Source organism: Megascapheus bottae, chromosome 37 (genome assembly GCF_031878675.1).
Source record: "Megascapheus bottae isolate mThoBot1 chromosome 37, mThoBot2.hap1, whole genome shotgun sequence".
Lineage (NCBI taxonomy): Eukaryota > Metazoa > Chordata > Mammalia > Rodentia > Geomyidae > Megascapheus > Megascapheus bottae.
Genome location: NC_143545.1, coordinates 1,923,320 through 1,945,598, shown reverse-complemented (window position 1 = coordinate 1,945,598; position 22,279 = coordinate 1,923,320). Strand labels below are relative to the sequence as shown.

The window sequence follows — 22,279 nt, the reverse complement described above, 5'->3', positions numbered from 1 at the left end:
ATGGACAGTTGTCAGTTCGAGCCCCAGGACCGGCAGAATCAAAACACCAAGAGGCAGAGTAGGGGCAGCGAGCTTTATTGGAGGTGGAGGTGCGGTGGCGATGTGTGCGCATCAGGGCTGAGCCCCTCCCCTGAGCGGGGTCCGCGGTGGAGATGGTGAAGGGGGGGCTGCTCGTGGCGTTGGGGGACTGGTCAGGGGGGTCCCCAGCAGCTGGCTTGTGTTTTGGGACCTTTTACTCCTTGGAGGCCATGTAAACCATCAGATCCACCACGCGGTTGCTGTAGCCGAATTCATTGTCGTACCTGGAGGGGCGCAGAGGGTGGTGAGGGCGTGCAGTTCCGGGGTGCAGCCATGAGAGGGTGCCGTCCCCCCCACCCGACCTCCCTTACCAGGAGATGAGCTTGACAAAGTGGTCGTTGAGGGCAATGCCGGCGCCCGCGTCGAAGGTGGAGGAGTGGGTGTCGCTGTTGAAATCGCAGGAGACCACCTGGTCCTCCGTGTACCCCAAGATGCCCTTGAGGGGGCCCTCAGATGCCTGCTTCACCACCTTCTTGATGTCGTCGTACTTGGCCTGAGTGGTTAGGATGGGTTAGGCGGATTCAGACCTGGCGATCTGACGCCACCAGCAGCTCCCACGGAGGGCAGGGAACCCCCCCCACTTACAGCCTTCTCCAGGCGGCAGGTGAGGTCCACCACGGACACGTTGGGCGTGGGCACGCGGAAGGCCATGCCCGTGAGCTTGCCGTTGAGCTCGGGGATGACCTTGCCCACGGCCTTGGCGGCGCCTGTGGACGCGGGGATGATATTCTGCGCGGCGCCACGGCCGTCACGCCACAGCTTGCCCGACGGGCCGTCCACGGTCTTCTGCGTGGCCGTGATGGCGTGCACGGTGGTCATGAGGCCCTCGACGATGCCGAAGTTGTCGTGGATGACCTTGGCCAGCGGCGCCAGGCAGTTGGTGGTGCAGGACGCGTTGCTGACGATCTTGAGGGAGTTGTCGTACTTCTCGTGGTTCACGCCCATCACGAACATCGGGGCGTCGGCCGACGGGGCCGAGATGATCACGCGCTTGGCGCCGCCCTTCAGGTGGGCGCCGGCCTTCTCCATGGTCGTGAACACGCCCGTGGACTCCACCACGTACTCAGCGCCCGCCTCGCCCCATTTGATGTTGGCGGGGTCTCGCCTACAGAGGAATCAGGACACTGGGGGTCAGTCAGGAGGGCCCCCTGTACCCCGGGGGGGGGGGGACAGCCCGTCCATCCACGCGGCCCACACGCACTCCTGGAAGACGGAGATGGCCTTGCCGTTGATGACCAGCTTGCCGTTGTCGGCCTTGACGGTGCCCTTGAACTTGCCGTGGGTCGAGTCATACTGGAACATGTACACCTGGGGAGGGGAGGGAGCGGGGTCAGGGCTGGGCAGAGGGTCAGGCAGGGGGCCCGCCTGCCACGGCCACCAGGGGGCGGCACTCACCATGTAGTTCAGGTCGATGAAGGGGTCATTGATAGCCACAATGTCTACTTTCCCGGTGTCAAGCGCGGCCCGGGTGACCAGACGCCCGATGCGGCCGAATCTGGGTGAGAGGAGACAGGGCAATTGAGGCTTCCTGTCTGCGTGGGCTCGAACCCAGGGAGGCCTGGGTGCCGTCCCTGGAAGGCTCAGCACCACAGTGGCCTTGGGGTGATTCATGGGGGACCAGCGCCTCACGAGCTTTCCTCCCCAGGCTGGCTCTGAACCGTGATCACTGCCCCAGCAGCTGGGATTCCAGGCCCCAGGACCCAGCTGGGCGCCTCTGGTCCTCTGCTAACACCCACACTCTCGTCTATGTCTGGACTCTGTGTAGCTCTCATCCTATCTTCCCCGCACCCCACCATCATGGGCTTCCTTTCCAGTCCACAAGGCGGGGATGGCAGGCCAGCCACGCCCCGGGCCCTGGTCACCCAGCAGGATGCCCGGGGCACGCTGCCACCCTGGCTGCGGGCACAAGCCCAGCACATGCTGCTGAGATCTGCGTTGGCCCGGCTGGCCAGGGTGCAGGCGGCATCACCAAGCTCAAAGTCCAAGCGCAAAGGTCAGCGCCCGCCGGCCGGGGCGGCCTGCCCGGGAGGCTGTCCACGGCGGTCCCCCGGTTCGGGATGGGGGTGCGGGAGGCCAGCCCGGGCCCCGAGCTGCAGAAAGGTCAGGCGGCTAAATTTAACCCCCACGCAGGGTGGAGGGGGCAGATCTGGTTTCTGGAAGGCGGGATGGGGCGAGGGGCAGGATGGACAGGCGCCCTGTCACCTAATCCTGCGGGTGACCTTTCGGGCCCGGGCTCCCGGTGGGCTCGCCGGGCTGCGGGAGCGGCCGAGCCTGCAGCCATTTCCTGGTGGAGAGAGATTTCCTCTCCTCACCCAGCGCCATGACTCAGCTGCCAGGGTTTGGCTGAGCCGCGGCCTCCACACCTCCGGGGCGGGGTGGACGGGAGGGGACGCGCCAGGGCGCCCCGGCCTCGCCAGGGAAGGGTCCGGAGAGGGCGTGGGACCCGGCTACACCCCGGGGGCTCAGCCTGGAGACGCAGCGGGGGAGGATGAGGGGGAGGATGGGGGGGAGGAGCGGGGCGGCCAGGCACCAGGACCAAGCTGGCGTCACCTGGCTCCCCGGATGGGGGCCGGATGGGGGTGGGGACCCCGCCCTGCCGCCAGGGAGGAGGAACCCGGTTTCCTAACGGTGCTTCATTCATTTCATTTCCTCCCCGGTTGCAACATGGCGGCGGCCCGGGTTGGGAGGGGGGAGGTGTGGGGGGGAAACCGGGCACGGGCTGGGGGAGGGGCGCCACGTGACCCCGGCAGGGCGCGAAAGGGAAGAAAAGCCCGGGGCCCGGGGATGGGCGGCGGGGGGCGGAGGGGGGCGCACGGAGCCCAGGCCCGGCCTGCGGGGTCCCCGGCGCCTCCGCCGCCCGCGCGCGGCCTCCCGGGGCCCCGGGCCGCGGCGACCTTGGGCTCTCCTTGGGGCGATCGGCCCCCCCCCGCCCTCCCCTCCCCGCGGGCCCCGGCCCCGCTCCGGGGACGCCGCCCCGGGCCCCGGCGCTCACCCGTTCACGCCGACCTTCACCATCGCGACTCAGGAACGCGGGCTGTGGGGCAGAGGGAGGCGGTCAGCGCGGCGGGGACCCCGGACCCGCTCCCCCGCGACCCCCCCGCCATCCCCGGCCTCCATCCGCCCCTCCTCCGCCTCCGCGTCCCATCCCGATCTCCGCGGTGCGCGCGGCTCCACGGCGCCCCAGGCCCGGCCCTGCTCACGACCGCGTGGCTCCCCGGAAAGTCCCCACCCGGATGCTCGACCCCCCACGCCGGGCTGGCTGCATTTTCACCTGGAACCGCACGGAAGGATGCGAAAGGTGGAGAACCGGGAGGAGCCGAGAGCACCGGGGCCGCCGGCGGGCGGCTTTTATAGCATGCGGGGCGGGGGGCGGCACCAGGCACAGGCCACGCCCCGAAGACCACGCCCCCGCGGGCCCCTCACCGGCTCCGCCAATCTCCGCGCGCCGTCCCCGGCAGGCCCCGCCCCCAGGACCTGTCCATCTCCGGGCCGCCGCAGTGGAGGCCTGAGCTACGTGCGGCCGTAAATACGCGAGTAGCGGGGCCGCCGGGGTCGGGAGCGGACGGAGCACGCGGGGGACGTGTGGGCCGAGCGGGAGGGGGGCGGGGAGGGCACGGAGTCCCCGGGCGGGCGGCCAGGGCCCCTGGGCGCCGCACGTGCGTCCCGGGCGCCCCGCAGCACACCGGGACGCGGAGGCCGTGGCGTCGGGAGATCTGGGGCGCATCGCGGGGAGGGGACGCGCGTGGGGGGCCCTGTGGTCCGCGGTGCACGTGGCCGCCCCCCACTTTTCCTCCTCCCCCTCCCCGGAGGGAAGGTTTTGGGGGGTCAGCGGGCGTCCTCCAGGCCCCCCACTCCTGGCTGGGGGCCCGGCGCGGAGGGCGGGGAAGGTCACCCCGGGCAGAGGCCCGGGCAGCGGGGCCCCCGAGGTCCCCGGCGGGCGGGCGGGGCGGCGGGGACGCAGACGGGCACTCTTCCCGCAGCGGCGGGCGCGGCGGGCGGAAGTCCCGCCTCCCGCGGACGTGCGCCGGGCCCCGCTCCGGCTTTAGTGCCCTGCCCGCCCCGGGAACGGGGAGCTGTGGTTCAAGCGGTAGAGCACCAGCCCTGAGCCAGCGCCCAGGCCGCGAGTTCAAACCCCGGGAGCAACCAAGTCACACTAATGAGGAGGGGCAGGGCCTGCAGGGTGCCAGGCCCGCTGTCACCCCAGACCACCCCCTCCCTGCACCCCAGGTCCCTGTTGCTGAGAAGCTGCGGCTAAGTTTAGTGGCCTGGCGATAATAACCTTTGCTTAAGAGGCATGGGGCTCTGCTGCACCCCAACTCCAGCCCCCAGCCTTTCCGGGCTCCTTTAGGGCCTGCAGCTGCTCGCACACCTGGCAGCCGTCAATCAAAGGCGTGGTCACCGCCCGGGGCCCTGGCATGCGGGGCCCAGCAGGTGTGTGAATGCTTTCCAGCAAGGAGCTGCAGAATGCAGGCCAGCCGCGCCTGCTGCTGACGCCTGCCCTCCCCACTGCACTAGAGGCCGAGCTCTGAGGACCCTGGTTCAAAGCCAGCCTGGGCAGAAAAGTCTGAGACTCATCTCCCATGAACCAGCAACCAAGCCGGACCTGGCAGTCCGCTTCGGAGCCCGCTGTGCGTGTGCAAGGGCCCGTACCCAGGTCACAGAGAAGGGGTGCATCTTGAGGGCCCCTCCACTTTGCCGTCCTCATTGGGCAGGCGCGTGACCGGGAACTCATCTGTCACTTGTCATCGCGTCAGCCCCACGTACAATAGGCTGGCAGCGCCGGTGATGCAGTGCAGTTGTCATGACAACAGTGACTCAGCACACTGCAGACTGGGGGAGAGGTTGGCCTAGGCCTCCTTTAGATGCTGGGGACCCCTGGGGTGCAGTGGGGACACAGCCCTTGGTCAAGAGCAGGCTTGCTAAACCCAGCTGTGATGACCTTGGGGGGTCCAACGGCTGTGCGTGGAGTGTCCAGGCTGATGACATGTCCTAGGACCACCGTGACCCCCACTTTGGCGGCGGGAGGGCGGGGGGGTGATCACTGGCTGGAGGAGCCTGAGGGGCGGGGAGCTCACGTGGGATGTGGGGCACCCCTTTTCCCTTGGGGTTGAAGGCCCTGTGGAAGTGGAGCTATGGCTCAAAGGTTCGAGCGCCAGCCTTGAACAAAACTAGGGGAATGCGAGGCCCTGAGTTCAAGACCCAGTGTGGGCACCACAACAAGAGAAAACGCTCTCTTTGCTGCCTGGATCTGATCAGAGCTCACATCAAATGGTTGCCATGCACCAGGGCGCATGCCTGAAATCCCAGCTACACAGAGGCTGAGACCTGAGGACCGAGGTTCAAATCCAGCCTGGGCAAGAGAGTCCATGAGACTCATCTCCAGTGAACCACCAGAAAGCCAGACGTGGCGCAGTGGCTCAAGTGGTAGAGCGCCAGCCTGGAGCCCCGAGTCCCGACCCCACAACCAAAACCCAGGACAGACGATGTTTATAAAACATAAAACATTTATTCACTATAAAACAAGGCCAAGGCAGATGGCGGAGTAAAAGCAGATCAAGAGTCCAAGTAGGACAGTGTAAAAGCAATCGAACATTAAAAACCCAGTGTTCCAGTGGGGTGTGCGGCATGGCGGGGGGCGGGCGGGGACTAGGAGCGCAGCCTGCGGGACGCCCTTCGGATGGGGGTCGTCTTCCTGGGGGTCTCGTCCTCCGTCATCTCCGCAGAAAGTTCTAGGGACAGGATGGGAGGAGAGGGCAGCATAGGGCGGGGAGGGGGACCCACACGTGGCACGAGGGGGTGGACCGCGGGGACCCCTACCTTCCTCGCTGGACTCGTCGCTGGAGAACACGATCTGGGGTTTCTTGGTGCGTGGCAGCCGGCGCGTGGCTCTGCGTGGCTCGGGCATGGTGAAGTCGGCAGAGCCTGCTGGGGCGGCGGGCTGCGATCTAGGGGCTACAAGAGGTCGGAGAGGGTTAAGAAGCCACTGTGGAGCCCCAGCTGCGGCGGGAGGCACATGGGGAGGGGTCGCCCCTCGTACCCCGTTTCTTGGCCAACGGGGTTTGCTGGCTGGCTCCTTGGCTGGGCTCCAGCTCGTCCATCCCGTCCAGCCCTCGAGAGTGGCAGGCCCGGAGCTTCTGCTCAAACTCATCCACCAGAGCCTGCGGGAGAGACCGCGTCACTGTGTCGCACCGCGTCAAAGCCAGACGCCCGTCCTGGAGGCAGGGGCGGCGTGAGGGGCGCTCACCTTGGCCTCGGGCTTGGTCCCCCGCCGCAGCTTGCCCACGATGGACAGAAAGCCGGCGAAGACCGCGTCGTCGCTCAGCTTGTCCCCGAAGCAGTCGAAGTGGTCCAGCATCTTGCGGAGTCCGCGCTCAGCCAGGGGCAGCTGCGCCATGCAGAACGCCAGGTCCTGGTGCTGCCGCGGGGTGCTGCGGGTGGCAGGCAGTGGCAAGGCACAGCTGTGGGCCCAGTGCCCTCACAGGGGGTCCCCCAAGATGTGGGGGGGACGCCCACCCCCAGCACAAGCTCCCCACCTACCGCGCCGTGCGGAAGCGCTGGCACAGCTTCTCCACCAGGCTCTCCAGCTGCTTGTCCTTGGTGATGTAGGCCAGGAGGTGCCTGCGGGGCGCAGGGAAGTTGTGGGCTCTCCTCTTGGGGTTCCTAACCCGCCTGGGCCCCCCACGCCCCTCCCCCACGCGGCTCTGGCTTTTTGTTCGGGTTTCTCTTTTATAATGTTCCATTCCTGGAACTTGAACTCGGGGCCCGGGCGCTGTCCCTGAGCTCCTGCTGCTCCAGGCTGGCTCTCTCCCGCCCGAGCCGCGCTCCAGTCCTAGCTTTGTGGTGGTTCCCGGGCGGGGCCCGCACCTCATGATGGTTCGGAAGGGCTCCTCCTCCACCCCGCTCTCGGGGTCTGACAGGCGGCTGATGATGTCGGGGAGCAGATTGTAGACGGCGTTGCCCTGCAGAGGCGGCGCGGGTTAGAGGTGGGGTGCGGGGCCCCTCCCCCAGCCCCCCTCCCCGCAGCCCCGCCGCCCACCTTGTGGGAGAGCTCGTTGAAGAAGTTCTTGGCCAGGGCGGCGATGGGCGGCGCGGGGTCCATGAGCAGGACGGCCATCTCGCTCACCTGCCCCTTGACCTTCACCATGTCCTTGAGGATCAGATGCGTGAGCACCAATCCTGCCGTCTTGCGCACTTGCTGGGCGGGGTCCCGGAGGCTGGGGCGGCATCTCCGTCACGGGTGGGGCCGGGACCTGGGCCCCCGGGCCCTCCCACCCCGTGGGCCGCGGCGGTCACTTACCGGGCGTACAGGTGCGGGGTCCAGGGGTCCAGCAGGTTGGGGAAGCGGATGGCCAGGTCGCCGGCGACCACCATGAGGTTGGAGCGCACGGTGGGCAGGGAGGACCTCTCCAGCATGGTGAAGAGCAGGCGGAGCTGCGACTCGCAGAACGACGAGCTGCGGCAGCCAGAGGACCGTCAGGGCGGGGCGCCCCGCTCGGGGAGGCTGAGATCTGAGGATCGCCACCAGAGGCCAGCCCGGGCCGGGGAGCCTGCGAGAACCCCCCTCTCCAAGCAACCACACCCAAAAAAGCCAGGCGTGGGGCTGTGGCTCCAGTGGTAGAGCGCCAGCCTTGAGTGAAAACGTTAAGGGACAGCGCCCAGGCCCCCCCCAAACCAGCCCCCCCAAAAAAGAAGACGCTCCACCTGATCATACAGAACTTGCCAAGGGCGAGCGAGGCCGCGGCTGAGAGTTCGGGGTTGCTGTAGAGCCCAGGGCTGTGGCAGACTCTCAGGAGGAGGGGCACGAAGGCTGCCAGGACCTGCTTGCCTGCGGAGACGCTTGGGTTACAGACCAGAGGCCAGGGCTGGCTCCGGGTTAGGGCTGGAGGCTGGGGGCGCGTCGGGTGGGTTCGGGGTCAGGCCTGGGGTGGAGACAGGAGCCGCCAGCTGCGCCCACACCTTCCAGCAGCTCCATCTCGCAGATGTTGCGGATGAGCTCGGCCTCGGGGTCGTCCGCGGTGGCGCCGCCCACCAGGCCCAGCTCCTCCTCCATGGCGCTCTCCGAGCTTGCGTTCTGCGGGCAGACGCCGGGTCGGGGGCATAAGGGACGGCTATGGTTTTTGATTTGATTTTTGTGCTGCTGGCACTGGGGCTTGACCTGAAGGCCTGCTCCACATCCCTTGGCGTTTTCCCTCCGAGGGGGCGCTTTACCGCATGAGCCACGCCGCCACACCAGCCTTTCCTACCCAGGCTGGCTTTGAACCGAATCCTCACATCTCAGCCTCCAGAGCGGCCGGGATGAAGGGGATGGGGTCCTACGCCTCATGGCTGCCCCCAGGGGTCCAGGGGACTCCCCCGCCCCAGGCCCTCACCTTCTTCGGGGTCTTGCCCTTGTGCTCCTGCTCCTCGCGCAGGACGCGGCGGCGGCACAGCTCCCCGCTCACGGCCTGCTCCAGATGTGCCAGCTGCTGCAGGGCCACATCCCCCGCCAGGGACAGCAGGTTCAGCAGCAGCACGGTGGGCACCCTCGGGGCAGCGGCCTCTGCACCAGAGGGCGAGAGAAGTCCTCAGAGCTGCAGCCAGCAGACGCCAGGCACCCACACACGCGCGTGCCTGTCACCCCAGATCCTCAGGGCTGACATCGGAGGGCTGTGGTCTAAAGTCAGACCAGCGGGGGGGGGGGGGGGGGGTCTGTGACACTCATCCCAATAAAGCAGCAAAAAGCAGAAGGGGCGTGGTGGCTCAGGCTCAAGCAAATAAAAAAAACCCTGAGGGCCAGGCTTGGTGGCTCATGCATGTAGTCCTAGGTACACAGGAGCCTGAGATCTGAGGGTCAAGGTTCAAGGCCAGCCAGGACGGGAAAGTCTGGGAGGCTCTTATCTCCCAGGAACCACCAGAAAACCAGAAGTGGGGCTATGGCTAAAGGGGTAAGGTGGTGGCCTTGAGCTGAAGAGCTCAGGCCCAGGCCCACAGTTCAAGCCCCAAGACCCACAAAAAAACAATAAAAAAATAAAAAACAATGGCCGGCAGTGTGGCCTAGTGGTGGAGTGCTGGCCTAGCATGCACCAAGACTGGGGTTCGATTCCTTGGTACCACATACGTAGAAAAAAAGCCAGAAGTGGTGCTGAGGCTCAAGTGGTAGAGCTCTAGCCTTGAGAAAGTCCAAGGACAGTGCTCAGGCCCTGAGCTCAAGCCCAGGACTGGCAAAATAAACAAACAAACAAACAAACAACCCTGACCCAGCCCAAACCCCCAGTACTGACACAAATAAAAGATTAGGTCCCAAGGACTGTGTGCTATGAAAGGAGGAAGAGAGGGGGCGGTGGTGTGTCCGTCCAGACATAATACACATGGGGAAGTCTCCCCCAGCCCCCCACACTCCCTGCCGCTTACTGGGGTCCTCGAGGGGGGCGCTGTCCTCCTCTAGCTTCTCTAGGGCCTGACGGGCACAGCCCTGCAGCATCTGGGCGCAGATGGCTTCGGGGCCCTCGGCCAGCTGGTAGGTGAGGGTCACGGCCGCCTCTTTGAAGGATATCCACAGCGGGTCTGGGTGGGCGAAGCCTGCAGACGGAGAGGATGGGGTTCACCAGCCAAAGCTCCAACCCCACCCAGGCGCCTCCTGTTTCTGCACCCCCACAGCCAGCTCACCTTTCGTGACCATGTCCCGAAGGCGCTGGAACAATCTGTGCTCCTGAGGCAGCCGGAATGGGGGGTGGCGGACACCCAGAGAAGGCTGGGGAGGAGAGACCAGAGCTCAGGGGTGCGGAAATGGGGCGGGTGAGAGCTTCCGGCCCCGCCCCGGGGGACCCTTACCTTCCTCCTGTCGGAGATGTTGGCAATGGCCTGGCATACCTGCTGTGCCAGCCTGTAGTCGGGCCGCTCCACCTCCGCCAGCCCCATGCTCACCAACACGTCCAGATTGCTGCCCACGATTTCGGGTTTGCCTCTACCGGGTGGAAGGCAGGGCAGGGTCAGGGACAGGCGATGCCCCACACCCCGCTGCCTTCGGGGAACCGGCTGGCAGGCCTCACTGGGCACAGCGGAGAGGAACCCAGATTTTTTTTTCGGGGGTGGGTGGGACTTGAACTCAGGGCCTGGGCGTTTCCCTGAGCTTCTTTTGCTCAAGGTGGCGCTCTACCGCTTGAGCCACAGCGCCACTCCGGCTTTTTGTTAGAGTAAATCTCATAGACGCTCCTGGCTTTGAACTGCGATCCTTACATCTGGGCTGGCGCCGGCTTTGGCCCCAACCATCTCCAGGCCCCGCCCTCGCCCCAGCCCAGCCTCACCGCGCCATCATGCCCAGCAGCATGACAGAGGCACAGCGCTCCCAGGGGGCGCAGGGAACCTTCTCGGCCACCCGCTCCCACAGCAGCTGCGTCACCGCCGGCTTCACCTCCTCCTTCTGCACGAACTCACACAGCTGAGGAGAGAAGAGGGAGGTGATGCCCCACGTGGCCGCCCGACCCAGTGTGAATGGAGACAGGAATGCAGCAGGAAGAACCCGGGGCAGCCCCGCAGTGGGACCGGAGGGCGCCAGCCTCCATTTCTCTCCTCTCACGCCTTTCAAACTGTGCTGGCGTTCAGAGCCAGTGAGCTCTGCGTCAGGTCCTGGTGGCTCATGCCTGCAATCCCAGCGACTCAAGAGTTCAAAGCCAGGCTGGGCAGAAAAGTCTGTGAGACTCTTCTATCCGAGAACCAACAGAAAACTGGACATGGGGACGGGTGCTGTGGTTCAAGTGGTAGAGCGCCAGCCTTGAGCAAAGAAACAGAACTAAGAACAACAAACCTGAAACTCAGGGACAGCACTGAGGCCCCGAGCTCAAGCCAGGACCGGGAGCATGGCCTAGTGCTAGGTTTGCTTTCTTGTTAGACAGGGCCAGCATTTATGCCCTCTGACTCGGATGCCTCTTGTGGCGCCGGGACTACAGGCATACACCCCCAGTCTGGAGAGTTGGTGAAGATGGGGGGAGAGGAAGGCTTTGCTAATTTAAGCAGACATTTCCCCAGTCTCTGCTTCTGGAGTTGCTGGGGTTACAGGCATGTTCCGCCATGGCTGACCAGTCCTGGACTGCTGGTATCTTTTGTGGAACTGGAGTTCGAGTTCAGAGCCTTGTACTTGCTGGCCAGGCACTCGCACTGGCTGGCTTTGCATGGTCACGCTCAGACCTCAGCCTCCTGAGCAGCCGGGACTACAGATAGAGCCAACAACACCTGGCTGGAATTTCCCAGGTCTCTAAATCCTACTCCGTTCCAACCCTTGTAAAAGCGAGCGAAGCCACACACGCCAACCGCCCAGCAGTGCAGGGTGACGGCTACTAGCTCCAGTGGCCCTGCATTTTTCCTCTCTGGCCCTGTGGATCTGTTCAGGTGGGGAAGGTCCACGCATGCGTCTGGAAGAAGCAAATGGCGGAGCAGCCAGTCTACGCTGGATGGATGAGCATGGACAGGGCAGGGAGACTTACGATTTCTTCCAGACACTCGATGGTTCCGACCGAGGCATTCACCAGCAGCAAAGAGAGGTTCTGGATCAAAGCCTGGGCCTTGGCTCTGCGGGAGGCAGGGGTGGCAAACGGACACTGTGCTGTGACAGGCCTCATCCACTAGGAATCTGCAGCCCAAGGGTTTGACTCGACACTCATCTGGAATGTTCTGGGTGCCCACGGCTCCCGCCTGACATCCCAGCTACTCAGGAGGCTTAGATATAAGGATCACAGTTCAAACCTAGCCCAGGCAGAAAAATTGAAAATAACAACCCCCCAAAAAACTGTGAGATCCTTTTCGTTCTTTTTTTTGTCTGTCATGGGACTAGAACTCTCAGCCTGGGCACTGTCCCTGAGCTCTTCAGATCCTAGGCCTTGAGCCTCAGCACCATTCCTGGTTTTCTGGTGGTTCACTGGAGATAAGAATCTCGTGGACTGGCTTTGAACTGTGACCCTCAGATCTCAGCCTTCTGAGTAGCTAGGATGACAGGCGGGCGCCACCGCACCTGGCATAAATCTTGAGATTCTTATCTCTGATGAACCAGCAAAAAGCTAGAAGTGAAGCTGGCTCGAGCAGCAGAGCACCAGCTCTAAGTAAAACAAGTTGAGACAGCGCCCAGGCCCGAGTTCAAACCCCAGGACTTGCACATGCACGCAAAGACACGCACGCACGCACGCACGCACGCACGCACACTGAAGGCAGCCAAGACAGAAGAACCCCAGATACCTGGCAGAGTCCCCCTTGGGGCTGAGATAGAGCTGGCGGTAGGCGTTGACCACCGCCTCCCGCACGCCGGGCTCCTTCGACCACACGAGAGGCAGCATGCGGCGTACCCCGAGCAGGGCCTGGGGCACCCCAAACTGGAACACCATCACAAAGAACTCGATCACCTCCTGCACCACTGAGAAGACAGACACAAATGTCACCCGTTGACTTTTAGCCCAACACCCCGATAGCTGAAAGACAGGCGCCTGCTGAGGGCGTGCGCAAACGAAGGCCTTTGGCCCTTTCTCTCTTGGAATGAACTGGAAGATTCTAGAACGTCGGGCATATGCCAGCTGGGCAAGGACTATCCAAAACGACAGATGCAGAGACCAGTAACAGACAGACGAGAGCTGGATGCCCCCGTGTCATCTCAGCCCCTTGTGAGACTGGGACTTGAGGGTCTGGGATCAAAGCCAGGCTGGGCAGGAAACTCTGTGCCTCTTCAGTGGACCAGCAAAGCTAAGTAAACCATGCACGCACGCAGGCACACACTGCGTGGACAGTGCTCTCGTGAGAGGGCCCACCTGTGGTGGTGTTTTCGTACATCATCTTGCTGATGGTACCAATGGCCTCGTTGATGCTTCGAGAGAAGCTGGAGGCATCCTGCAGATACTGCACAAGCATCTGCTGCTTCACCAGCTCCTCGCTGCGCCCCGGAGCGTCCACGGGGACAGCCTGCTCGGGGACTGCATCTCCCGTGGGTGCCTGCGTGCCTGGGTGACAAAGCAGCAGAGATGGAAGTCAAGAGCTATCAATCACCCTGGGCCATGTTCCTACCATTAGAAACCATTCTAAAGCATTTTAGATCACTCCCTAAAATGATTTCTTTCTTTTATTTTTAATTGCCAGTCCTGGGTCTTGAACTCAGGGCCTGAGCACTGTCCTTGGGCTTTCTCAATGCTAATGCTCTACCACTTGAGCCACAGCCCCACTTCTCGCTTTTTCTGTGATGTGGTACGGAGGAATCGAACCCGGGTCTTCGTGCATACTAGGCAAGCACTCTACCACTAGGCCATGCTCTCGGCCCCACATTTAGGGGTTCACTCCTATAATCCCCACTACTCAGGAAGTTGAGATCTGAGAATCACATTTCAAAAGTCAGGTGAAGTCTCCCATGAATCAGCAAAAAGCTCAAGGCAGAAGTTGGGGCTCAGGGGTTCTGGAGGAGGTTGTGGAGAAGGAGATCACCTTTAAAGACGAGTCCTAGGAGATCCAGGAGCCCGCTCTCCGGGGACGCCTCTGCATCCACATCACAGAATGGCTCCGATTCAGGAAAGCGCTCTGCGGCTTGTCGTGCCAAGAGGATGGCCTGCCTGAAAGAGCACCAGCGCGTCATCCACTGAGCACCCACGAGGGTGCCCCGAGGCCTTGAGAAGGGCGTCTGGCTCAGGCTGCCTCCCACCCACGGCACCTCAAGGAGCACAGCTCAAAGCCAGACCATGAGACTTTTTGGCTGGTCCTGGGACTTGAATTCAGGGCCTGGACGCTGCCCCTGAGCCTCTGTGCTCAAGGCTACATAGTGCTCTACCGCCTGAGCCACAGCGCCACTCTGGCCTTTTCTGATTATTAGATATGAGAGTCTCACATACTTTGCAGCCTGGGCTGGCTTAGAACTGAGGTCTTCAGGTCTCAGCCTCCTGAGCAGCTGGGGTTTCAGGTGTGAGCCCCATGACACTCTTTTATTTTCAATGACCCAGAAGTGGCACGGAAGTGGCTCTGTGGCTCGAAGGTAGAGTGCAGCCGTGAGGAACAGAGGTTCAGGGACGGCGCCCAGGTCCTGAGTTCAAGCCCAGGGCTGGCACAGTGGGCGAGCTCCTGACGTACTTGTAACTGGCTCTGGCAAGCAGCTGCCGGATGTGCTCCTTCACCTGGTCGGCGGTGTCCGCGCTGGCGATGGGCTCGGGTGGGTCTGTGCCTTCCTCCTCCTGGGGACACGTGAGAAGCCTCTGCAGCGTGGACTGCAGCTCGGGGAGCATGGCTTCCCACTCCTCCTGTGGCTCCAGCGCTGTGGGTGAGAGCGAGAGTGGCAAGGGTCCCCGCGTGGCTATGCATGGGGGTGGGGGTGGGGTGGTCTGAGGCCGGACTGCGCAAGCGCACTCACCGGGAGCCGGAACCCGCCGCTGGGCCCTCATTTCTTGTAATTTCTGGGTCTCCTTCTGCAGGGGTCCCTCGAGGTCGGCGTCGCTCAGCTGTGCAGGGAGAGTGAACGGCAGGTCACAGAGCGATGGCCTCAGCCCTGCGCTGTGGGCCAGGCCTTGCTCTGGGACCGGCTGCTTACCTTGCAGGAGAAAGGGTTATTGGCCACGAAGCTGGCCAGCAGCTGGATGGCGTTTTTACACACGAGCACTGACCTGTCGGCCAGGCGCTCCACGGCCAAGGCCACCACAGCCTGGAACCGCGTCAGGGGGAGGGCCTGGGGGGGAGGGGGAGAGATCAGCGCACGCGCATACTGTCTGCCTGGTTCAAAACCACCCCCACCTCCACCTCCACTGAGACTCTTGTCTAGCCGGGCACTGGGGGGCTCACGCCCCTCACCACTCAGGAGGCTGAGATCTGAGTTCTGAAGTTCGAAGCCAGCCTGGGCAGGAAGGTCTCCGTGGCACTGCCCTTTGTTCTCAAGGATAGTCCTCTACCCTTTCACCACCGTGCCACCTCCAACGTTTTGGTAGTTGAGAGAGGAGACGGGAGGACACTGTCTGCCTGAGCTAGCCGGCTCACCTTCTGCTGGACGATGCGGGTGAAGAGCTGCAGCACACGGCTGCGCACGAAGGAGTGGACGTCGTGGACGTGGGCCTGCAGAGTGTCCAGGAACTGGTCCCTCATGTCTCGGGCGGCCTCTTCCAGCTGGTCCCCGTTCAGGACCTGAAGCACCATCTCCGCCATGGCCGCCAGCACTGCGTTTCGCATCATGTAATTCTGAGAAAGGCGAGGAGGGGGTGGGGGAGGAAAAAGTGGGTTCAGGTCTTCAGCAAGCTCGAGCTCGCTTGTGCCCGGCTGTGACTCCATCGGTCCACTGCCTAGGTAATCTGACATGATGAGATCCTGTCTAACATCAGAGAGTATTAACTACCATCTTTTTGTTGGTGTTGCTTTCGGGACTCGAACTCAGGACCAGGGTACGGTGTGTGAGCTCTTTCACTCAAGGCTGGACCTCTGCCACTTGGAGCCACAGCGCTACTTCCAGATTTTTGGTGGTTTACTGGAGATCAGAGTCTCATGGACGTTGCTGCCCAGGCTGGCTTTGAACCAGGATCCTCAGAGGAGCTGAGATGACAGGTCTGAGCCATCAGTTGGCTAGGCTACCTACTGTCTTTCATGTAAGTTCTGGAGCCTTCTGTTTGTTTTCGAGCAAATACACATACTCTTTCCTTTCCTACTCCCTCCCACAATTTACTGACACCATCCAAGCAAAAGCAGGACGCAGGCCTCGAGTACACAGTGAGTCTATTATGTAACCCGGTGGGGAACAGCATTTGGGAGTTTTGCCAGGCCAAGAGTCAGAGAACAGATTCTTAACACAGTAAGCTCAATTAGAAGACTGAGCGGCCTGACTTTGACCTTGAAGGTCACCTTGACATGCCCGCATCCATCTGGAAGGCAGCCAGGTTAGCATCCGGGGCTGTGACTTGAGAGAGGGCCAGGGGCTGACTTGAGAAAGGTTATTGTTCTGAGAGCAGCCCGGGGAATAATGGGGCTCAGAGGCAAGATTGTGTCAAGGTACCCAGCTCTTCCACCAGAGAGGATAAACCAGTGAAATACGAAATAAGATAAATGCTTGGGGGGGAGGGGGGCAGGGGGTGGTACGTGGCAGTACTGAAGCTTGAACTTGGGGCCTGTGTGCTGTTCCTTAGCTTTTCTACTACACCACTTGAGCCACAGCTCCACTTTTGGCTTTTTGCTAGTTCACAGGAAATAGAGTGTTGAGACTTTTCTGATCAGGTTGGCTTTGAGCTGTGATTCTGAGATCTCAGCCTCCTGAGTGCTAGGACTATAAGAATGTGTCACGCAGCCTTGCAGAACTCAGAGGATCGTGTCTGAGGCCAGACTAGGCTACAGAAGATGGATCCCGTCTCAAAACAAACAACAACAAAGATCCAAATGCAAACAACTCTTTCAGCTGAGAGTGTAGCTAGCTGCAGGGCCTTGTTCAACACGTACAAAGGCCTTGGGTTCCACTTTCAGCATACTTAAAATGGGTACCCGTGGCTCGTTCCTGTAATCTTAGCCACTCGAGAGGCTGAGATCTGAGGATCATGGTTCAAAGCCAGCCTGGGCTCCTATTTCCAATGAATCAGCAATGACCTAGAAAGGCGGTATGGTTCAAGTGGTAGGTGCCAGTCTTGAGTGAAAAGCCAAGCAAGGTGCTCATGCCTGCCATCTGAGTTACTCAAGAGGATGGCTCTAGGTTCAAAGCCAGCCTGGGAAGGAAAGTCTGTGAGACTCTTATCTCCAATTCACAGCTTTGAATGAAAGAGCTCAGGGACGGTACGCAGGCCCCAAGTTCAAGCCCCATGACACAGAGAGAGAGAGAGAGAGAGAGAGAGAGAGAGAGAGAGAGAGGGAGAGAGATATCGATCGATCCTGATTTCAAGCCTTAGTACCAGCACAAAAACTGAATTCAGTACCCATGCTGGAGGAAGTCCCGCCTACCTCCCGGTCCAGGTGGTCCATCAAGATGCACACACTGCCCATCAACACGGCCGGCACGCGCTCCGCCAGTTCCGTGAGGAAGGTGGCGAAGCCCTTGGCCCCAGAAGGGTCCCGACTCATCTCCTGGGGACACTTCTGTCCAATCTCTCTACGCGAGGAAGAGAACAGCCAGGATGAGCCATCACTCAGCTCCCAGGACGCGGCGACAAGCCGGGGTGGGCCGAGGAGACTCACCGCACGATCTCCCCCACGATGCTCTTCACGCCGTACTCCGTGGCCCACAGACTCACAGCCGCCACCAGCACGGGGGCCAGGTGCTCAAAGTGCTGCAGCATCTGGATGATCTTCACAGTGGCACCTGCAGAGAACCAACCGACGCCGAGTGGATGCGGAGGGGGCGGGAGGGGGCAGAGCGGAGGAGATGGAGCAGGAGGGATGATGGAGGAGGACAAAGCGGAGGAGATGGACCAGGAGGGATGATGGGAGGGGGCAGAGCGGAGGAGATGGACCGTGAGGGATGCTGGGAAGTCGAGCGGGGCCAGCAGAGTACATACTGAGCATGTGGTTGTAGCGCGTTAAGGCCACGCCAAGCAGGTGTGTGATGGCTTCCCGGGTGGCCCGGTTCTTCTGGTGACTGATGGTGGGATTCTCCAGAAGGCGGTAGCAACAGCCGGTGACCAAACTGAGAAAGACAGGGATAGAAAGCAAGCAGGGAATCAACCATGCCATCCACAGCTGGCGCCAGGCCTGTCACTTCCGCCCCTCAGAAGGGCGGGTGTGAGGATCACCGTTCCACAAAGGAGCGAACATCTGGGAGACTCTTACCTCCAAAACCACCAAAAACCAGGCAGTAGAGCTGTGGCTCAAGTAGTGAAGCACCAGCCTTTAGGACAAAAGCTCAAGGAGTGTCCAGACTGAGCACAAAACCCCAGGACCAGCCCAGAAAACTAAACAGTCAAAGTTGTCTTGTTCTCTGTAATATCAACTTCTTGAGGGTGAAACTTTACGCCCAATGTGTATAACGATGTGAGCTACTCAGGAGGCTGATATCTGGAGGGTTACAGATAGGTCTGGGAGCTCCACGTCCAAAGAATCAGCAAAAAGCTGAGCTGGAGGCATGGTTCAAGTGGTAGAGCGCCAGCTCTGAGCACGAACACCACGCTACAGTGAGAAGCCCTGAGTTCAAGGCCCGGTACTGCCCCCTCCCTCTAGACATACAGGAGCAGAGCGTGACTCTGAGAGGCTCAGCTGCCCCTCGCACACCCGCCTTCACGACTCACCTGACGAATTCCTCCTCGATCACCGAGTGGCTCCACAAGTGACGGATGTCCAGCTGGAGCAGCTGGGTGAGCAGCTGAAGAATGGGCTGCCTCTCCTCCTCCCAGTCGAAGCCATGGGCCGCTTTGGCACGGGCCTTTTTACCCTAAAGAAAAGGATCCAAGAGAAGAACAGGGCCAGGGTCTGACGGACCCTAAACATCAAGACGAGTAGGGGAGACACAGAAGAACGGCCTGTCAGGGGGCAGATGAGGTGACACTTTACGGTCCTTCCTCCTTGTGTGTGTGTGGGGGGGAGGACAGGAAAATATGGGAGAAGCCTTTCTTTTACTTATTTTTGGCCAGTGTTGAGGCTTGAACTCAGGGACTGGCAGCTAGCCCGGAGCCTCATAATGCTCAGGGCTTTCGCTCTACCACTTGAGCCACAGCACCATTTCTGGAGAGGAGTCTCATGGATTTTTCTGCTCAGGCTGGCTTCAAACGCTCATCCTCACCTCTCAGCCTGCTAACTAGCTCGGATTACAGATGTGAGCCCCTGGCGCTGGGCTCCATGAGACTCTTATAATAGCCAATAAACGAATAAAAAATAAAAACCAAAAGTGGAACTGGGGCTCAAGTGGTAGAGCTGTAGCCTTGGGAAATGGCCAAGGACATTGCTTAGGCCCTGAGTTCAAGCCCCACAACTGGCCTCAAAAAAAGATCAAGAGCTAGGAATGTGGCCCAGCACGCATGAAGCCCCGGGTCTAGTCCTCAGTGCCACATATACAGAAAAAGCCAGAAGTGGCGTATGTCTCAGATGGTGGTGCGCTTGCCTTGAGCAAAAGAAACTCGGACAGCGCCCAGGCCCCAGGACTGGCATCAAAGAAGAGAACAAGTGAACCGGGCAGCCCTCATTACCTTCCCCCCCACATCTAGGCCCACGAGGTCCGGCTGGCTGCTGGTCATCTCAAAGGCCTCCAGCAGGCGGATGAGGGCGTAGCAACTCATCTTGAGGGCGTTGAGATGGGCGCTCCGGTCCAACGCGCTCACGGCTGCATCGTCCAGGATGGCCGGGAGCTCCTGGGAATGCCTGGACACCACTGTGAGGACACAAAATGGAGATTCGAGATTCATGGACTTTCCCGCCCAGGCTGGCTTTGAACCATGATCCTCCCGTGTCAGCCTCCTGAGGGGCTGGGAGGACGGGGGGAGCCATGGTATCCAGCCAAGTTCAAAATGCCTGGGACCTTCAGCCATCAGATTACCAAAGATAGGTGTTTCATCTCAGTGGTCACTCGCGTGGCTAAGTCCTCGCGGCCCCTTCCCCTCCACGGACAGCGAATCAAGCCCTGTTCCTACGCCTATGCCAGCTGCCTCCACGGCTTCCTGGCAACCGGAAGGACCCCTCCCATGAAAGAGAGGCGATGGCAGGTAGGAAGGCAGTTTCTGTTGGTCCGCCCTTACAGCGAGCGCACACGACTCAGTATCGCTCACCAAGATTCCAGACCTCGTAGAGGAAAGGGCCCCGGACTTAGCCGGACTCACTGCATCACCACAGCCCGGTCATCATCACTGGCATCGGAGGCAGGGGACAGTCACCCCGCCCCCACCCCACCCCCTGAGCACCTTTTATCAGGAATTCCAGAGTATCTTCCTTGAGGCCCACATCGACACTTCGAAAGTGACTGGAAGAGAAACACAGCGTGAGCCAGGTATGGTGGCGATCGACTGGAATCCTGGCTCCACGCGAGGGCTGGGGCCTGAGGACATCAGTTCGAAGGCAGCCCAGGAGCCCAGGGAGAAAGTCCCTGTGACTCCATACTCTAATGAACCCCATAAAGAAAAAGGCGCAAATGGAACTCAAGTGGAAGAGCATGAGCCTTGAGTCCAAAAAGCTCAGGGAACAGTGCTCAGGCGGTGAGTTCAAGTCTCAAGACTGGCACATTCTTTTGTGTGTAAGCCCACACTGGGGCTTGAATTCAGAGCCCGGGCTTTTTGTTGTTGTTCACAACTGGCACTATACCACTTGAGCCACAGATTCAATCGACAACTCTGAGAGAGAAAGTGTGTGTGTCCATGTGTGTGCGCCAGTCCTAGGGCTTGAATTCAGTGCCTGGGGCCTGTCTCGGAGTGTTTCTCCTCAAGACCAAGTTCCACCATGTCTTGAGTTACAGCTCCGCTTCTAAATGTACGGTAGTTAACTGGAGAGAAGAGTCTCATGCTGGCTTCCAACTCTGATCCTCAGACCTCGGTCTCCTGAGTAGCTAGGAGCACAGACACGGGCACTGGCGAGTCAAGAGGGAGATTTTACTCACTGTAAGATGCTGTAGACAGTGTCGAAGTGCTGAAGAATGGCAAGCGGCCCCTGTGCTCTGAAGGCGGCCTGGAACGCTGTGGGGATGGGAGGAAATGATCAGGGACCGGGAGCGTGGCCTCGTGGCAAAGTGCTCGCCTAGCATGCATGAAGCCTTGGGTTCAATTCCTCGGTACCACATACATAGAGAAAGCCAGAAGTGGTGCTGTGGCTCAAGGGGTAGAACGCAAAAGAAGCTTAGGGACAGTATCCAGGCCCTGAGTTCAAGCCCAGGACAAAACAAGACAACAAAGGAAGGAAGCAACCACTGCAGAGGGCAAGACCTTCTCAGTGAGACCTCTCCACAATGTCCTGCGCTGACATCTTAAGTGTTCTTCTTCCACAGCCCTGATGGCCTTTTGAGGATTGGCAGGTAATTCTGTACAATGCCCCTCACCAGGGCTTTGCCTGAAGTTTTTCTTTTCTTTTTTTTTTCTCTTTGGTGCTGGCACTAGGGCTTGAACTCAGGCCTAGCGCTCTCTTAATGAGCATTTCCCTCAGAACTGGTCCCCTAGCAGTTGGGCTTCAGCTGGAGAGCAGCTTTTGTTTGATTGATTAGAAGCTCTTGGACATTCCTGTCTCCAAATCATAATCCTGGGATGTAGCATCATTAGCAGTCGGGATTATGGGAGTGAGCCACTGGCGCCTGGCTTGTTTGTTCTTTCATTCATTTGAAGTGCTGGGGAATAAAGGGCTTTGTGCAGCTAGATAAGCCCTTTACCACTAAGCTACATACTCTGCCCTTGGCCGGCAGGGTCCACGTGCATCATGCTGGCCTTGAACTCACGACCAGCCCACTGGTATTAACTTTGTGATCCTCTTGCCTCCTCCACCTTTCATGTGCTGGGATTACAGGCTTGTGTCACTATTGCAGGCGAATCATTTTCTCCCAATCACCTTAGGGTTATATATTTTTCACTAGGCTATCAGAGAAGGAAGGTCCGGTCATTCTAACAACCTGGATCAAGTACATGAGGAGCTTGGCTTCAGAGACTCACACCTTTAATCCCGGATCCCCAAGAGGCTGAGATAGGAGGAGCGGGATTCAAAGCAGCCCTAGAAGGTAAGTCTGAGAGACATAGTTCCCTGGGGAAAAAAAAAGCTCAAGGACAGCACCCAGATCCTAAGTTCAAGTTCCCAAGTCCCAGCACTGGCACAAAAAGAGAAAGAAAGAGGGCTGGGATATAGCTCAATGGCAAAGCACTTGCCTAGCAAGTGCAATGTCCTAGGTTCGATCCCCAGTAGCAAAAAAGACAAAAAGAAAAACACAATGAATTAGGTATGACAGCACACGTCAATAACCCCAGCTACTCACAAGGTTGAGGAAGGAAGAGTTCAACTCTAGTATGGGCAGTTAACCTTATCTCAAAAACTTAAAAAAAAAAAAGCCGGACATAGTGGCTCACGCCTATAATCCTAGCTACTCAGGAGGCTGAGATCTGAGGATTACGGTTCAAAGTCAGCTCTGGCACGGAAGGCACAGAAGTCCCTGAGACTTTTTTTTTTTTTCCATGTGGATTCTTATGGGATTTATTTTGATGGGAAGTCCCCGAGACTCTTATTGTTAGGTCTGCCTAGGAGAAATGATTCCTTCCCTTGGCGCTCTCCTGTGCACCCTGGAAATCCCTGCCCAGACTGTAACCTTGGCAACTGGCATGTTCAGAGGCAGGGGGAGGTCAGTGTGAGCCACAGCGGAAGC

The 22,279-nt window shown here is 60.3% G+C and overlaps 2 protein-coding genes and 1 non-coding gene across 3 annotated transcripts in view; all 3 read right to left on the bottom strand.

Annotated features, from left to right (window-relative positions):
• Window positions 1-54: 54 nt before the first annotated feature.
• Window positions 55-3,418, bottom strand: Gapdh (glyceraldehyde-3-phosphate dehydrogenase). Its single transcript, XM_090325085.1, has 7 exons — window positions 3,350-3,418; window positions 3,071-3,112; window positions 1,474-1,573; window positions 1,280-1,386; window positions 664-1,183; window positions 390-571; window positions 55-302 (listed from the first exon to the last, which is right to left on the bottom strand). The coding sequence occupies exons 2-7, from the start codon at window positions 3,091-3,093 to the stop codon at window positions 233-235; spliced, it is 1,002 nt and encodes a 333-aa protein (XP_090181211.1). The 5' UTR covers window positions 3,094-3,112; window positions 3,350-3,418; the 3' UTR covers window positions 55-232.
• Window positions 3,419-5,476: 2,058 nt separating this feature from the next.
• Window positions 5,477-22,279, bottom strand: part of Ncapd2 (non-SMC condensin I complex subunit D2) — a 17,666-nt gene continuing 863 nt past the window's right edge. The window contains exons 2-31 of the mRNA XM_090325180.1: window positions 20,543-20,618; window positions 19,854-19,912; window positions 19,146-19,327; window positions 18,252-18,394; window positions 17,526-17,653; window positions 17,206-17,329; window positions 16,972-17,119; window positions 15,040-15,237; window positions 14,600-14,734; window positions 14,423-14,510; window positions 14,146-14,326; window positions 13,510-13,634; window positions 12,846-13,034; window positions 12,283-12,457; window positions 11,538-11,622; window positions 10,362-10,495; window positions 9,889-10,021; window positions 9,724-9,808; window positions 9,469-9,636; window positions 8,448-8,617; window positions 8,035-8,149; window positions 7,780-7,903; window positions 7,376-7,531; window positions 7,115-7,292; window positions 6,943-7,037; window positions 6,616-6,696; window positions 6,323-6,506; window positions 6,116-6,236; window positions 5,896-6,030; window positions 5,477-5,807 (exon numbers count right to left, since the gene is read on the bottom strand). Of these exons, the coding sequence (XP_090181306.1) occupies window positions 5,725-5,807; window positions 5,896-6,030; window positions 6,116-6,236; window positions 6,323-6,506; window positions 6,616-6,696; window positions 6,943-7,037; window positions 7,115-7,292; window positions 7,376-7,531; window positions 7,780-7,903; window positions 8,035-8,149; window positions 8,448-8,617; window positions 9,469-9,636; window positions 9,724-9,808; window positions 9,889-10,021; window positions 10,362-10,495; window positions 11,538-11,622; window positions 12,283-12,457; window positions 12,846-13,034; window positions 13,510-13,634; window positions 14,146-14,326; window positions 14,423-14,510; window positions 14,600-14,734; window positions 15,040-15,237; window positions 16,972-17,119; window positions 17,206-17,329; window positions 17,526-17,653; window positions 18,252-18,394; window positions 19,146-19,327; window positions 19,854-19,912; window positions 20,543-20,618 (3,998 nt within the window). The 3' untranslated portion in view covers window positions 5,477-5,724. The remainder of the gene's footprint in view (window positions 5,808-5,895; window positions 6,031-6,115; window positions 6,237-6,322; window positions 6,507-6,615; window positions 6,697-6,942; window positions 7,038-7,114; window positions 7,293-7,375; window positions 7,532-7,779; window positions 7,904-8,034; window positions 8,150-8,447; window positions 8,618-9,468; window positions 9,637-9,723; window positions 9,809-9,888; window positions 10,022-10,361; window positions 10,496-11,537; window positions 11,623-12,282; window positions 12,458-12,845; window positions 13,035-13,509; window positions 13,635-14,145; window positions 14,327-14,422; window positions 14,511-14,599; window positions 14,735-15,039; window positions 15,238-16,971; window positions 17,120-17,205; window positions 17,330-17,525; window positions 17,654-18,251; window positions 18,395-19,145; window positions 19,328-19,853; window positions 19,913-20,542; window positions 20,619-22,279) is intronic.
• On the bottom strand, window positions 19,479-19,804 carry LOC150041993 (small nucleolar RNA U85). The gene has a single exon (XR_016533689.1). It is a non-coding gene; the product is annotated as a small nucleolar RNA U85 (small nucleolar RNA).

Excerpts from the sequence above, each read along its gene's own strand:
- Gapdh (XM_090325085.1), bottom strand. The coding sequence starts at position 3,093 with ATGGTGAAGGTCGGCGTGAACGG. Across the intron at positions 1,574-3,070 it reads GTGAAGGTCGGCGTGAACGG|ATTCGGCCGCATCGGGCGTC; the intron begins GTGAGCGCCGGG and ends CCTCTCACCCAG. Across the intron at positions 1,184-1,279 it reads GCCATCTCCGTCTTCCAGGA|GCGAGACCCCGCCAACATCA; the intron begins GTGCGTGTGGGC and ends ATTCCTCTGTAG.